The sequence below is a fragment of the Balaenoptera acutorostrata genome, chromosome 13, assembly GCF_949987535.1.
Source record: "Balaenoptera acutorostrata chromosome 13, mBalAcu1.1, whole genome shotgun sequence".
Lineage (NCBI taxonomy): Eukaryota > Metazoa > Chordata > Mammalia > Artiodactyla > Balaenopteridae > Balaenoptera > Balaenoptera acutorostrata.
This window is the reverse complement of record NC_080076.1, coordinates 993,182-1,007,595: the sequence shown is the minus strand read 5'-3', so window position 1 is coordinate 1,007,595 and position 14,414 is coordinate 993,182. Positions and strand designations below refer to the sequence as shown.

General features: G+C 50.2%; 1 protein-coding gene across 10 annotated transcripts in view; it reads left to right on the top strand.

The window, feature by feature from the left end:
- The window catches only part of ATP9B (ATPase phospholipid transporting 9B (putative)), a 231,072-nt gene that overhangs the window by 192,000 nt on the left and 24,658 nt on the right, over window positions 1-14,414 (top strand). For 8 of the 10 annotated variants that reach the window (XM_057526452.1, XM_057526448.1, XM_057526449.1 and 5 more), the window contains 4 exons: window positions 10,781-10,942; window positions 11,616-11,708; window positions 13,725-13,808; window positions 13,927-14,097. The exons of 1 other annotated variant lie outside the window; for it this stretch is intronic. In XM_057526452.1, the coding sequence (XP_057382435.1) occupies window positions 10,781-10,942; window positions 11,616-11,708; window positions 13,725-13,808; window positions 13,927-14,097 (510 nt within the window). The remainder of the gene's footprint in view (window positions 1-10,780; window positions 10,943-11,615; window positions 11,709-13,724; window positions 13,809-13,926; window positions 14,098-14,414) is intronic. One more of the 10 variants, XM_057526453.1, reaches the window with a different exon arrangement.

The window sequence follows — 14,414 nt, the reverse complement described above, 5'->3', positions numbered from 1 at the left end:
GTGGGCGGGAGCTCAGGGTCCCCTTCATCGTCACCACCGCTCTGCTTTATAGATTATGTCAACCAATAGGTGTGTGACGATCTCTTTCCAGCCACAGCTCAGTATGACTTTTGGAATCGTGTGTGTGTACCGATGTTTTTGCTGGGTGACAGGGAACCTCAGAGGACGGCACAGCTCAGTGGTCCCAGCAGCTGTGGCGGCCTCGGCTGATGGGGTGGGTCGTTAGGAGGCACAGGAGCTGCCCCTGCCACCCTGCCGTGCCCTGTCGGCCTTGAGACAGGTACCGGGTCCCCGTGACGCTCCTTGAGACGAAATGCACCACCTCTTTTTCTTACAAAGGAAGGGTTAAGCACACTGTTTTTCATAGTCTAGCATTCTAGAGATTCTCTCAAGTTCCACGTGATTACATACTGAAAACGTGTGCTTTCCCAGTCCTGAGCATGGGAAATTTAGACCACAGATGTTTCCCAAGGAAAATTTTATTGGAAGTTTCAAAAATCCTGTGTTACGTATTTACCTTATTACCTCCCAAAAATAAATTAAAATTTTGTTGAAAATACCTGGGATTTTTTTTATCTTTAGGTTTTTATGTTATAGCACTTTTGAAATCTTAAATTAGGAATTCACAATAGAGAGAGGTTTCACTGATTCCAAGATTTCCAGAACTAAATAGAAACTGCTAATCTTATATTTAAATTTTTTACTTCAAAATTTCTTCCTACTTAGGAAATTGGACAATGGTTAAAAGTGGCATACCATTAAGTAACCTTTAAGAAATCCCGAACACGTATTTTAAATCTAAAAATGAAAAGACTCAACTTCATCATAATTTTTAAAGCACTCGGTTGATGCCGTGTTTGCAGGTCCCCAAAGCCCGAGGAAAATCATCTGAACAGTTCATTATTTCGCTTATTGAACTTTGCTGCAGTTAGGTTGACGGATGATGGCAGTGTTTCCCAATCACCAAAGTACTGTTTTAGAAGCATTTTTTATTGAATAAAGTGCTTAGAATATTGCACCCTGGAGCTTTTTCCAGGGAAATGGCTCAGTTGATGTTCTCTGTTTGCCCTCAGCCTTGACCGATCACAACGTGTATGGTTAATAAGCAACCTTATCGTTTAGGAGACTTAACTGGCTTTATACGCTCTGCATCAACACTGTTCTCTGATAATCCCTACTTGCTTATGGCTCTTGTGTCCTCTCATCTTATTATATATATATATATATATATATATATATATATATATATATATATATTTGGCTGTGTTGGGTCTTCGTTTCTGTGCGTGGGCTTTCTCTAGTTGCGGCAAGTGGGGACCACTCTACATCGCGGTGCGCGGGCCTCTCACTATCACGGCCTCTCTTGTTGCGGAGCACAGGCTCCAGACGCGCAGGCTCAGTAGTTGTGGCTCACGGGCCTAGTTGCTCCGCGGCATGTGGGATCTTCCCGGACCAGGGCTCAAACCCGTGTCCCCTGCATTAGCAGGCAGATTCTCAACCACTGCGCCACCAGGGAAGCCCATCTCATCTTAGTTTTCAGAAAGAATGTGACTTATTGAGTAGAACGTGCTGGTTTTTGAGTCTCTGATCTTGCAGCAGTTCTTCATTTTCACTTTCCTGAAAACAGGCTCTCCTACCTTACCTGTGCATGTGCACAAATGCATTTTTATTATACAGATAATGGAATTCTGAGGAATTTAAGCTGTTAAAGGCTTTCTGAGGTGTGGTCACTGGGCACTTTGCAGTGACGTGTGTGTTTGGAGCTGTCACATGCAGTGGGTGCTGGAGCGTCAGAGCGGGAGGAGTGATTTCGGATTCAGAACCTGCAGCCTACTTAGGCCCCAGTCGCTGTTTCTTATGATAAGTGGTCAATATTTCATTTTCTCCAAGAGCGTAGAAAGTTTCGCTTGCCTATCACTTTGCCTGTACAGCCTCAGCGTAGCAGACTCCAGCTTAGCAAACTTTACATGTTCCTGGAAATTCCTGGACAAAGTTAAAATCCAGCCCTCGTGAGCTGTGTGTCCAGTGCAGCTGCAGGAAGCTGAGACGGAGCCAGTGTCCCCAACAGGCACCACCGAGTCAGCCCAGGGGGCGGCGCCTCGGGCGCCAGGTCGTCACCTCGAGTGAGCAAGGCCAGTGCGACGCAACCCCAAGACCCCTGGCCGCTTTGGTTCAAAAAGATTGATTGGCCATGATTTTCAATGACTCTTAGGCCTGTAAACTTGCTGTCTGTTGGTAACATCCTTTCTCGTCTGTGGCCATGCCCCTCACATATATAATTTCTATATTAAGTATTATTTCAGGGTGTAGGTATCATCTGCTCATGTGGACATTTGCGTGCAAGAATCAGCTAAAGTTTATGACAAACCACGAGTGGATGACTTAAAAACAGAAGCGCGTCCCACCCTTAACAGCATTGCTTTTGATTTACTCTAACGTATGCAGTGTGCTGTGGATTTAAATTCACTTTATGGTGTCTGCTTATTGAAGCAGGACTCGCTGTGGTGTGGCGTCAGCATGTTTGCGGGGAGCAGGTCCCTGTCTGTGGCGTGAGCCCCCCTCCGTGACCCTCAGGAGCAGGACAGAGCGTGAGCCACACAGCCTGCCATGAGTATTGACTGGCAGCTTTTCCAGGCGATCAGGTTCACGTTATGTTCATAATTCTAGTAAATTATAACAGTGATGGTAGTACCACAATTGAAAATGAAGACATGTCGGTGATCAAATTATGATTTATAAAGTACACGGTAAATAATGTGTCCCTGGAGCATAGCTGGCAGTTGTGCGGGTGTAATCGCTAATGTGGAAAAGGAAACGTCTCCCAGGCTTTCCAAGATTGATAGCACAGGGCTTCCCTGGTGGCGCAGAGCTTAAGAATCCGCCCGCCAATGCAGGGGACACGGGTTCGAGCCCTCATCCGGGAAGATCCCACATGCCGCGGAGCCACTAAGCCCGTGCGCCACAGCTACTGAGCCTGCGCTCTAGAGCCTGCGAGCCACAGCTGCTGAGGCCCGTGTGCCTAGAGCCCGTGCTCTGCAAGGAGAGAGGCCACCACAATGGGAGGCCCGTGCACCGCCACGAAGAGCGGCCCCCGCTCGCCACAACTGGAGAGGGCCCATGCGCAGCGGCGGAGACCCAACGCAGCCAAAAATGAATAAAAAAATAAAATAAATGTAAAAAGGAGGAAAAAAGGAAACTTTGATTAAAAAAAAGAATGATAGAACAAAAATTTCTGAATAATGGAATTATAGAGAAAATTAATAATAAAATCTTGCCCCGCACGAGTTACTTAGCATGGAGAAGTGAAAGCATAAACCAATTGCCTGTGACAACAATTACCCAAGTGTGTTACTAACTTGGCCTCTGGATGAGATTTAGCTTAGGCTCCCACTTAGATACGTAATTTTTACACTCACATTTTAATTATTTTGACCTTTGTATTATTGTCAATAATCACATTGTTAGAAATGTCTTAAAGCTAAGTTAGAGAAATAGCCATTCTTACATGGCCTGTACCATCACTGACAGCATCCAAAGGAAACAGGAAGAGGTGGCACCTCCTCTGCCCCTTCCACTGGGAGGGCCACACCAATGGGGAAAGCAAGCAGCAGTGTGTTACCTGCTCCTGAGATGAATTCTGAGTCAAAGACCTAAAAATTCCACCCGCCCCCAGCAGCTTTCTTCTTCTGTTAGAAGGACCACATGTAGCGGCAATCTGACCCAGTACGGGGATAACATCCCAAGAGGGGCCATGGTCAGGGGAGGCCAATGGTCAGAAGCAGCCTCCATGCGAACACCAAGCATCTCCCGCTCAGACACCACCTCCCGGGAGTGGTCAGCAGATGGAAACTCCACCTCCACCGGCTCATGTGTTAGGCAGTGCCTTGCAAATCAAACCGGGGCTGTGCACTGGTAAAAAGAAATGAAACAAATGAGGTTGGCATCCAACTAAAAAGTTTAGAAGAAAAAGGCAAGACCAAAGGAAAGTAGGAGAAAGAAAAGATAAAGGAAAACGTGAAAGTAACGATTGAATAAGCAGTAAATTCAAAAGCTGATCCTTTGAAAGGTAAATAAAATGGAAAAACTGTTGGCAAAAATAGTAAATAATACAAAACAGTGAATGCAGACTAAGAATACACACATAAAATTATGCATATGAGGAGTGTATAATAGATGAGCTTATATTTTTATGAGAGTATATTAAAACACAGCCCAAATGCTATTATTTTTGAAAACCTCATTAAATAACCATGTTCAGGAAAAATATATATTAGCAAAATGGAGTCTAAAGAACTACATTAAACCTGGGTAGACCAGAAAAGAGGAAGAAACAAAACTGTCTCTTTTGTTTTAATAGATGATATGATTGTCTCCATATAAAATCCCAAAAAGGCTCTACCAAAAATTTAACTCTCTACTAAGATTTAATAAGTGAGTTTACCAAAATTGCACATTATGATATCCATATACAAAAATTACTCATATTTGTATATACTAGCAATGAGCAATTAGAAATTGACATTTTAAAATGTACCATTTATAAAGCACCAGAAAAAACCCCCAAAAAAACCCATGAAATGCTTAAGGGTAGATCTAACAAAATATGTATAGGATTTGTATGCTGGGAAGTGTAAGACAATGAAGAAAAATCAAGGACAGTCTATATATGAGAACTATATTGTGCACATGGATTGGAAGACTTTCTGTTACCAAGATGTCAGTTGATTTTTTATAAAGATGCCAAGGAAATCCAGTGCAGAAATGATGATTATTTAATGAGACCCAGAACATTTTTTTTAACATCTTTATTGGAGTATAATTGCTTTACAATGGTGTGTTAGTTTCTGCTTTATAACAAAGTGAATCAGTTATACATATACTTATATCCCCATATCTCTTCCCTCTTGCATCTCCCTCCCTCCCACCCTCCCTATCCCACCTCTCTAGGTGGTCACAAAACACCGAGCTGATCTCCCTGTGCTATGTGGCTGCTTCCCACTAGCTATCTATTTTACATTTGGTAGTGTATCTATGTCCATGCCACTCTCACTTTGTCCCAGCTTACCCTTCCCCCTCCCCGTATTCTCAGGTCCATTCCCTAGTAGGTCTGTGTCTTTTATTCCCGTCTTGCCCCTAGGTTTTTCATGACCATTTTTTTTTTTTTTTTTTTTAGATTCCATATATATGTGTTAGCATACGGTATTTATTTTTCTCTTTCTGACTTACTTCACTCTATGATAGTCTCTAGGTCCATCCACCTAACTACAAATAACTCAATTTCGTTTCTTTTTATGGCTGAGTAATATTCCATTGTGTATATGTGCCACGTCTTCTTTATCCATTCATCTGTTGATGGACACTTAGGTTGCTTCCATGTCCTGGCTATTGTAAATAGAGCTGCAGTGAACATTGTGGTACATGACTCTTTTTGAATTATGGTTTTCTCAGGGTATATGCCCAGTAGTGGGATTGCTGGGTCGTATGGTAGTTCTATTTTTAGTTTTATAAGGAACCTCCATACTGTACTCCATAGTGGCTATATCAATTTACATTCCCACCAACAGTGCAAGAGGGTTTCCTTTTCTCCACACCCTCTCCAGCATTTACTGTTTGTAGATTTTTTGATGATGGCCATTCTGACTGGTGTGAGATGATATCTCATTGTAGTTTTGATTTGCATTTCTCTAATGATTAATGATGTTGAGCATTCTTTCACGTGTTTGTTGGCAATCTGTATATCTTCTTTGGAGAAATGTCTATTTAGGTCTTCTGCCCATTTTTGGATTGGGTTGTTTGTTTTTTTGATGTTGAGCTGCATGAGCTGCTTATATATTTGGAGATTAATCCTTTGTCAGTTGCTTCATTTGCTAATATTTTCTCCCATTCTGATGGTTGTCTTTTCATCTTGTTTATGGTTTCCTTTGCTGTGAAAAAGCTTTTAAGTTTCATTAGGTCCCATTTGTTTATTTTTGTTTTTATTTCCATTTCTCTAGGGGACCCAGAACATTTGAACAGCCGTATGCAAAAAGAGCCTAAACTAATCTCTCTCACTCTTACAAAAATTAACTCAAATTGGTCAGAGACCTAAATGAAAAACCAAAAGTATAAAATTTCTAGAAGAAAACCTTTGTAGGCTTGAGTTAGTTAGGCAATGATTTTGTAGGTCACAAACAGTACAAATTGTAAAAGAAAAAAATTGATAAACTAGACTTAAAGGTAAAAATCCTACGTTCTACGAAAGACATTGTTAAGAAAATGAAGACAAGCCACAGATTTGTAGGATATGTTTGCAAAATGCATATCTGATAAATGACTGGTAACCAACATAGATAAAGAACTCCCAAAACTCAATCATGAGAAAACGACCGCTCTGTTTAAACAGAAGCAAAAGATTTGAACAACTACATCACCAAAAACAGATGTGAATGTTGACTGTGTAAAGCCACAAAATAGCAAGCCTTTGCGCTTCGTTCCGGTGACTGGCCTTTTGCATGTGAAGAAATAGTTAGAGGTGAACTAGTAATCCCAGGGCGAGGATCAGGTTTCTTACGCTCGAAGCCCAGATCATACTGGACTAGGGCTTCATCCCCATCTCTTCCCGGGACCTAGGAGACCGCCTCACACAAGCCAGCGCCCAGAAACTACTCTGTGTTTTCACGCCTGTCTTCAGTGTCCCGTTGAACTTGCCACTGTTAAATCACCTTAAATCATGATTGTTAGTTCTCGCTGATTCAAGAAATGTCTTGTGCTGGTTCCTGAGGGTAGAGCAGTGAGCCCAGCAGGCGTTGGGCGTCTCGGGGCTGCGGGAGGCCCGGGTGGGGGACGTGTCAGCGTGGAGGGAGGGGGAGACACAGCGGAAAGAACGGGGGGTTTGGGGGACGGTGCCGGGGAGCCGGCGGGCAGCCCCGGCGAGGCTGGAGGGCGGCTGGTGGCGTGTGGCCGCAGAGGCCCGGGCGGCCGGCGGGGTCGTCCCAGGCCATTCGCAGGCTTGCTCGCTGTTGTCCGGCTCCGTCACTGGACGGTCGGCTCGGTCACGGGGGACCCCGAGTGGGCTACTCTCAGCGGGCCTGCGCGGGGCTTCCAGGGGAGGCCTTGGCCGGCAGAGCCTCCACTCCTCGCTGTGCTCTGGCCGCCTGGCGAGTCTCCACCCTCGGCAGCGGTGCTGTTCGTTTTGCTGTAGGGGCGGCGTCATGCTTTCAAGACGTGTGTTTGGTCTACTTGCTTAAACGTCCTCAGGAAGAAAATAGAGTCAAACTGCCCATTCCTTAGAAATATTCCTTCCTCTGATTTCGACGTTTAGTATCACTGGGTGTAAGTGACTCTTCAGAGCCTTCTGAAAGGAACACCTCTAATTTATTTCGGACGCACAGAGGGAACAGCCCGCATCCTGACCCGCTTTCCCCCAGCCCCGCAGCACTCCAGGGCCAGGTGGCAAAGCCCCAAGGGGACCCTCCGGTCGCCGTGGGCATCGTGGCGGCCTCCACTGAGGTGCCGAGCGCATGGCGGGAAGTTCTGCATGTTTGCGTCCCCCCTTCGTGGCTGCTGGCTTATCAGTCTGTTCAGAAATGTTTAATTTTACATCACCAGAGAGAATCCTGCCCAGCGCTAAGCGACTGACGTTAGAAGAGTAATTGAAGCGTCCATCGCGTCGAGTGCTTGAACGCTTTTCTCCCGGTTGGCATTACATAGCGAAACCTGACATGCTTACTGACCAGGAACAGCTGTGCCGATGCTGGGCTAGGCAGCAGAAGCCCAGCGGACTTCTCTGACACGTTGCTGCCCCCAGTGAGTTATGAAACCAAGCATAAACTAAACAGTAAACAGGTGTGAGTCACCAGATAGAGAAACCCGGGTCCTGACTGCAGCGGGACCCAGTGAGATGAGAGCGTGTTCGCAGGAAGATGCAGTCTGCAGGTCAGAGTGTAATAGTGGCCTTTCACTGTGTAAACTGAAAGCGAACCTTGGGGTCTTGGGTCATCTGCAGACACAGAGAGGTCGTATAGAAATAGTATATGGAGTTTCACTTTCGCTTTACATTTGCACTGGGGTTGCAGAGTTGTTGACTTGCCCCCTCTCGACATGCTGACGTCCAGGTGTCTTCTTTTAGTGCTGTAGTTTGGAGTATATCACTGATGCTCTAAATTATAGTACGGTATCCTCGTGGCGTCATGTCAGGATCCCGGCCTTCTTCAGCATCCTAGTAACGCGCTGGAAAGCCAGGGCATGCGGCTTCTAATTCGAGCTCCACGGTGACTCACTGTGTCACATTTAATGCGTTCGTGGGACCCCAGAGCTGTCAGGGCCCCTAGAAAGCTGATGTCATCCGCCCTGTAAGCCAGTGCTCGACTCCGGCGTCAGGAGTATTGACAGGCGTCTCCACGGCTGCCAGCAAACCAGGACGGGCTGGGAAAGAGCCGTTTCAGTGGACACTGGCATGGGGGTCAGGAGTCCGGCGGGGGCCAGGCCTTCAGAGCCGGCTGCGCTCACATGTCTCGTGGAGACCCTGGCTGCGGCCTCGTGGACTGGCTGTGACGCCCCGCTGCCGGGCGGGACGGTGGCCACAGCCAGTGTCCCCTTGGGCAGCGGGGTGGAAGCGTCCACCGCGGGCGGCCTTGCTGCGGCCTCGGCCGCTGGGCTGTCGGGCCGTCCGGTGCTGCGTCGGTCTGTCCTCTCCTTTGCTGGAAGCTCCCGTGCGTGAGTGCCGCCCCCTCGGGCTGCCCAGCTGCGGGGAGGACGTCCTTCCTTCGGCTCTGCCTTCTCTGTCCGGGGTGGGCTCTCACCCCTGAGCTGGCCTGGCCCACCTGGGCTTGCGGGCCGGGCTCGAGCCGGGGCTGCTTGCTGGCGGTTGATGGGCGCGCATCCTGGGCCTGGTCGGCGCAGGGCTCCCTCGAGACGCCAGCTGCAAGTCCGGGGCCCCAGGACCCCCCTCAGCGTGACCCTCACTCCCACTCCTGCTTCTCCGAAGTTGCCGTAACCTGTTTATCACAGGCCGACGCTACCATGTAAACTTTTAAAAATACCAGAAGTTTTTATAAGGTGAATTCTGATGTATTGACTACGTATAAAATAAGACGAAATTGTAATTTAAAACCGTATAAAAAGGTATGTGTCTTTACTATTCTGAAGCAGTAGTCCCGCTTCTGTTTAGGTCCTTTGCAAAATCCTAGAAAATGGGAACTAAAGTCACCCTGTCCGGGAGAGGCTGGGTACCATCTGTCCTGGACCCCTTTCAGGGAAGCCACGTGGGAGTGTGTGGGGAACCAGCCACCAAGGGACCGGCACAGGCGACTTAAACTGTCGCCCTCGGCTCTGCCCCAGGGCACCCCCGCCCCACGGGCACCCCTGCAGCCCCAGAAAGTGCCTCGCGCTGGCTCTGTCTGCCTCGCTGTCTTCGGATGCTCTGTCCACCCGCAGCATGCTGCCCACCCCACGATGTCAGACACTTGACAAGCTTGTCGGGACTTTTCTGCAGTTATATTTGTGGGAAATTACTTGGAAAACCTTATTTTTAAAGTGATTCCCGCTCCGCCTAAATGGCTTACGTGAGGAAGGGTGGAGGGTGAAACCCTGACGTTGAATTGATCATTAATGTGCCAAAGGCCCCACGGGTGGGTCAGACCTCAGCATAGCCCTGGGAGGTCGTCACCATCTTATCGACGAGGAGACCGGAGCTTAGGACTGCAGCCTGTCACCCAGATTCATGGAGCTGGTACACGGCGCTCGAGGATTCCGACCTGAGCGGTCTCACCTCGGCACCAGAGCTGCTGAGGATCTCGTCAGACGGGAGATTTCAGGAATGACTCGGATAGACGAGTAACATCTGCACACTAGACAGAATTTAAAAGGCTCTTGAATGATATGACTTCTCAGAACCCCAGGTCAGACGCTGAAAGCACAGGTGGTGAAAGGCACTGCAGGCGAGGGCAAGGCGCCAGGGTCAGGGGAGGCCCAGGGCCCCCAGGGGGAAGGAGCCACTGCCCGGCGGCCGCGGGGTCCTCACCTGCACGGCGGGGGCAGCATGTCATGAATTTCTCGCAGTGAGGTTGCTTTTAAAGACAAACTGATTTTTTTTCTGAAAATGCTTATTGTCATAAAAATTACTATTCATAAATGGTGAACTTTAAAAATTACTTTTCCACTTAAGATTTTTATGTTTAAATAATAAATGATTGTAAGTAAGAATACTTTCTATTTTTGAGCCCTTGCCACATGCCAGGGAGCCTCCTTTGATCGTTTCCCCTTTAGAACAGTTTGCAAATACATCTTCCACAGAACGGGCGGCTGAGCCTCAGTACGCAAAGGGCCAGGTCACGGGGCTTCCAACTGTCGGAGTCGGGCTTGGCGCCCGGGCCCGCCCTCCCCGCAGACGTGCTGGCCGTGGAGCCCCCAGTCGCCAGTTGGTCCACAATTGAGGCACACGAGGGATTCAGGGCGTCACTGTCGCGGGCGTCCTCGAGCCCAGCCCCTCCTGCTCTCCGAGCCGCCCAGCCCGGCGGGCGCTCCGCGTAGATCTTAAACCCTGGCTGTCGGCCGATAGTAACACAAATCGCAACCCAAGTGTGCTCACCAGCGGCCTTTATCTTAGACGGCAAGACCAAGGCCCTCTGTCTCGCCGCGTATCGCTTTCCTGTAACGAATACTAGACGCGGCCTCAGAAACAGCAGGGCCTGGACGTGGTCGGTTTCGTCTCTTGGTGGCATCTCGGCGAGCTCACTGACCGCTGGCCTGATGCCCCCTCCCCGGGGAGCGAGTGGCCTCACGTCTCACTGGTCTCCCGCAGGTGGCCCTGGTGCAGTGGACGGAGAGCGTCGGCCTCACTCTGGTCAACAGAGACCTCACGTCCATGCAGCTGAGGACCCCCAGCGGCCAGATCCTGACCTACTGCATCCTGCAGACCTTCCCCTTCACCTCGGAGAGCAAGCGGATGGGGGTCATCGTCAGGGTACGCTGGCCGCCTGCTCTGGTCACTGTGAGGTCACTGCAGCGGCCTCTCAAGGCTCACTCCAGGGCTGTATGCTCGTCACAGTGTTCTGTGATAATAAAATCCAGACTGATCATTCATGCCGAGAAGCTGGTGTGGCTCTAATAGTCATGCTTTAAAACGGCTTTCCTAAGACGGCTGAGGCAGAATAAGTAGAAGATGTTCATGAAGTTTTGAAATCAGCTCGAGCTGCTTTGTTTTCCACAGCAGTAGCAGCCAAAGAGTTTACCTGAAGAATGATTTATGACCATATAGTTGCTAAAATATACCCCTGTTAAATTTTTTGTAGCGAATACCACAAATACATCTTGCAAGCTGGCTAAACTAGGAAGCTTATTCACCCAAGCTCTGGAAATTTGAGAGAACTTACCTTGCAGTCCAAGGCGTATATTCATTTACAGATGTTATTTCAAAACCCTCAGCACAGCATCTTGAGAGCCACAGTTATGCTCTCGGTTCCTGGTGGCCGGAGCATCTAGGGAGGACACAGCCCTGCCTAGAAGGTGTCTGAGTAACTCACCCGGGGGAGTGGGTTCACGGAGAATTGCCCTCCTGGTGCGTTCCCGTTAGAGCGGCCCCCCATTAGCCACAGCGTGGCCTCAACATGTCTGTGTTCACTCCTGTCTTGTTACAGGACGAGTCCACGGCAGAGATCACGTTCTATATGAAAGGTGCCGACGTTGCCATGTCCACCGTCGTCCAGTATAATGACTGGCTGGAGGAGGAGGTATGAGCTGTCCACATTGTGCAGATGCTTTTCCAAAACGCAGGGCAGTGACAGAAGCACGGCATCCTTTCTCCGACTTGTAGGTGCTTGCTGGTGTCACTGGAGTGAATCAAGATGCCGGGTTTCACACCAGACACCGTCGGTTCATAAAGCAGAGAGGATAGGAGTGCTGTAAATTATAAATACTGTACTTTCTGTGTGAACAACTACTATTTTTGGTTTCTGTGTGAATATGTGTAGATGTGTGCAAGTGGGTCCTTATGAAGAATATTTTGTTTATTTTGGTGAAAAACTAGAAAGCATCCCTAATCATTCACTAAAATATTCTTAAATAGTATTGTGCATATAACCAGAGTTATATTTTAACATATTTATTTTGTAACCTAAATTATTTACCAGGATATTTTAGTTAGAATTTAATTCTAATACGTACATAGGATTCACTTTAAACGTGGAGATAAGATCCAAATATAACCAATCCTATATTTTCATCAAATGCTCCCTGAACAAATACGATTTGTATTTAGCGTCATGAGATTATTTGTTGTTTACATTTATGTATTTGTAAAAACTTAGATTTCAGAGTAAAACTAAACCGCTGAATTTATGAGCGTGACCCCCTTCACTGTGTGCATGTTGTCGGTGGGGCTCGAGCGTGTCCACCCCCCTTCGGGCCGGGAGTCTGTCTGTCAGTCCAGGGGCCACAGCCCACGTCCACGACGGTATTGGCAATATGAATCAATAGCTCCTTCAGGCACTGGATTTAATCAGGGACATGAATAAATTAAATTCCCTGAAGACCTAGTAAAATGCCATAAAAATTACTTTGGGTCATAATGATGTGCAATTAATTATAAAATCCTTGTTTAATTTACTTAGCTTTATGAGGTCAAATCGATAAATGTCTTGCAACAGACAGATAATGTCAGACTGTTTTTCACAAAGATAACTTTATTAAAAATCCTTTGTGCATTTATTTCCAACATGGTAGTTTCTCCCATGGATAAATCTTTCAACACCCTCCCACCCCACTCTTTGTTGTTAATACTCTTGTCGTGGGGAAGCCTCTCACTTTATTCAAACGCCAGCAGGTACTCAGAGCCTGAGTTCACAGGGGGCTGTTCTGTGTCACAGAAGCTCCCAAGCTGGATTCTTGGTTATCAGCGTGTGTTCCCCAAATACTAAAAGAACAAAACACACCTCCACTGTCCGTCCTGCGGCGGAAAGGGCCTGCAGTGTGAGCCCATCCTCTGCGTGGACGCGATGCCCACGAGCCGAGGCGGCGGCGCCTGGGGGGCAGCTCCTTCCTCTCAGCGCAGGCCCCCCTCTTTGCCCCCAGGTGTGTGTTTGTTAGAAACGAGACGGAGCTAGGCTTGGGGAGCAGGGTGGTACGAAGGGACACCGTGGCGTCGCCCGCCGGGCCCCAGGATCCGCGGGCCGCGGCGAGTGCGGGGCTGGCGCGCGAGCGGGGACCTCTCCGCACCCGGCCTGGTGTGTGACAGCGGGCGGCAGATCAGGTCTCCCCGGCGGGTTAGAAAGGAACCCCAGAGACTCGGGATGGTTTATCCTGAGGACGTGCCTGCGGACGTTACCAAGTGCAGTGAACGAGCTTTGCCGTGACCCGGGAACGGGGGCCTCTGCCCTTGAACGGACGGGGCCGGGCGCGATGGACGCGCGTGGAAGTGTGTCCCCGGGCCGGGCGGAAGTCCCCTGGTATCGCTGATTCCGAAGGGCGGCGGTCGGACGCTCCGAGTCCCGGCTCCCTCGGTGGCCGTGACGGCCGCCCGCACGGCTCGTGTGGCCGTGTCTGTGTCGCGCACACGCGCAGCCCGTCCCACTGCCGTAGTGGGGAGAGAGCCGTGCCCGGCGGTCGGGAGGCGCAGGGGCCCCGGGTCGGGCCGGCCGCTCCCGCCCTCCCGCGGGGATGTGGGTCTGGCGGGATGAGCTGGCGGAGGACGTGGCCGTGACCGCAGGGGGCGGTGGCCGGGCCGCGTGTGACCTGCCTCTCTCTTGCAGTGCGGCAACATGGCCCGCGAAGGCCTGCGCACCCTCGTGGTGGCCAAGAGGGCGCTGACGGAGGAGCAGTACCAGGACTTCGAGGTGAGCGGCCGGCCTCCCGCCGTGGCCTCGGGGAGACGGTGCGCACGGGGGCGGCGCCGCGGGTGTCCCCGCCTCGGCCAGCCCTGCGCGAGTCACAGCACCGCCCGCCTGTCCCCAGAGCCGCTACAACCAGGCCAAGCTGAGCATCCACGACAGGACGCTCAAGGTGGCCGCCGTGGTGGAGAGCCTGGAGCGGGAGATGGAGCTGCTGTGCCTGACGGGGGTGGAGGACCAGCTGCAGGCGGACGTGAGGCCCACCCTGGAGATGCTGCGCAACGCGGGCATCAAGGTACCGCGAGGCAGCGGGCGCCCCCTGGAGGTGGTGCCGTGAACCCCGCCCGGGGTGGAGGGTGCGAGGGCCTTGGTGAGCGGAGGTCTCTGCGTGTCCGCGGAGATCCGCCCCGGGGGCTGCGCCCGCCCGCCCGCCCGCCCGCCACCCAGACACGGCGGCTGGCTCGGGCGGCTCTGCCCCCGCCTTCCCGGCGGCCGTCTGTCCTCCTCGGCTGCCTTCCCGGCCGCGGGCGGGCGTCCTCACAGCAGCCGGAGGCCTGTCCCGGCCGGAGCTGCTCCCCAGGCAGCCTTTTATCCGCGCGGGGAGGTTTTCCC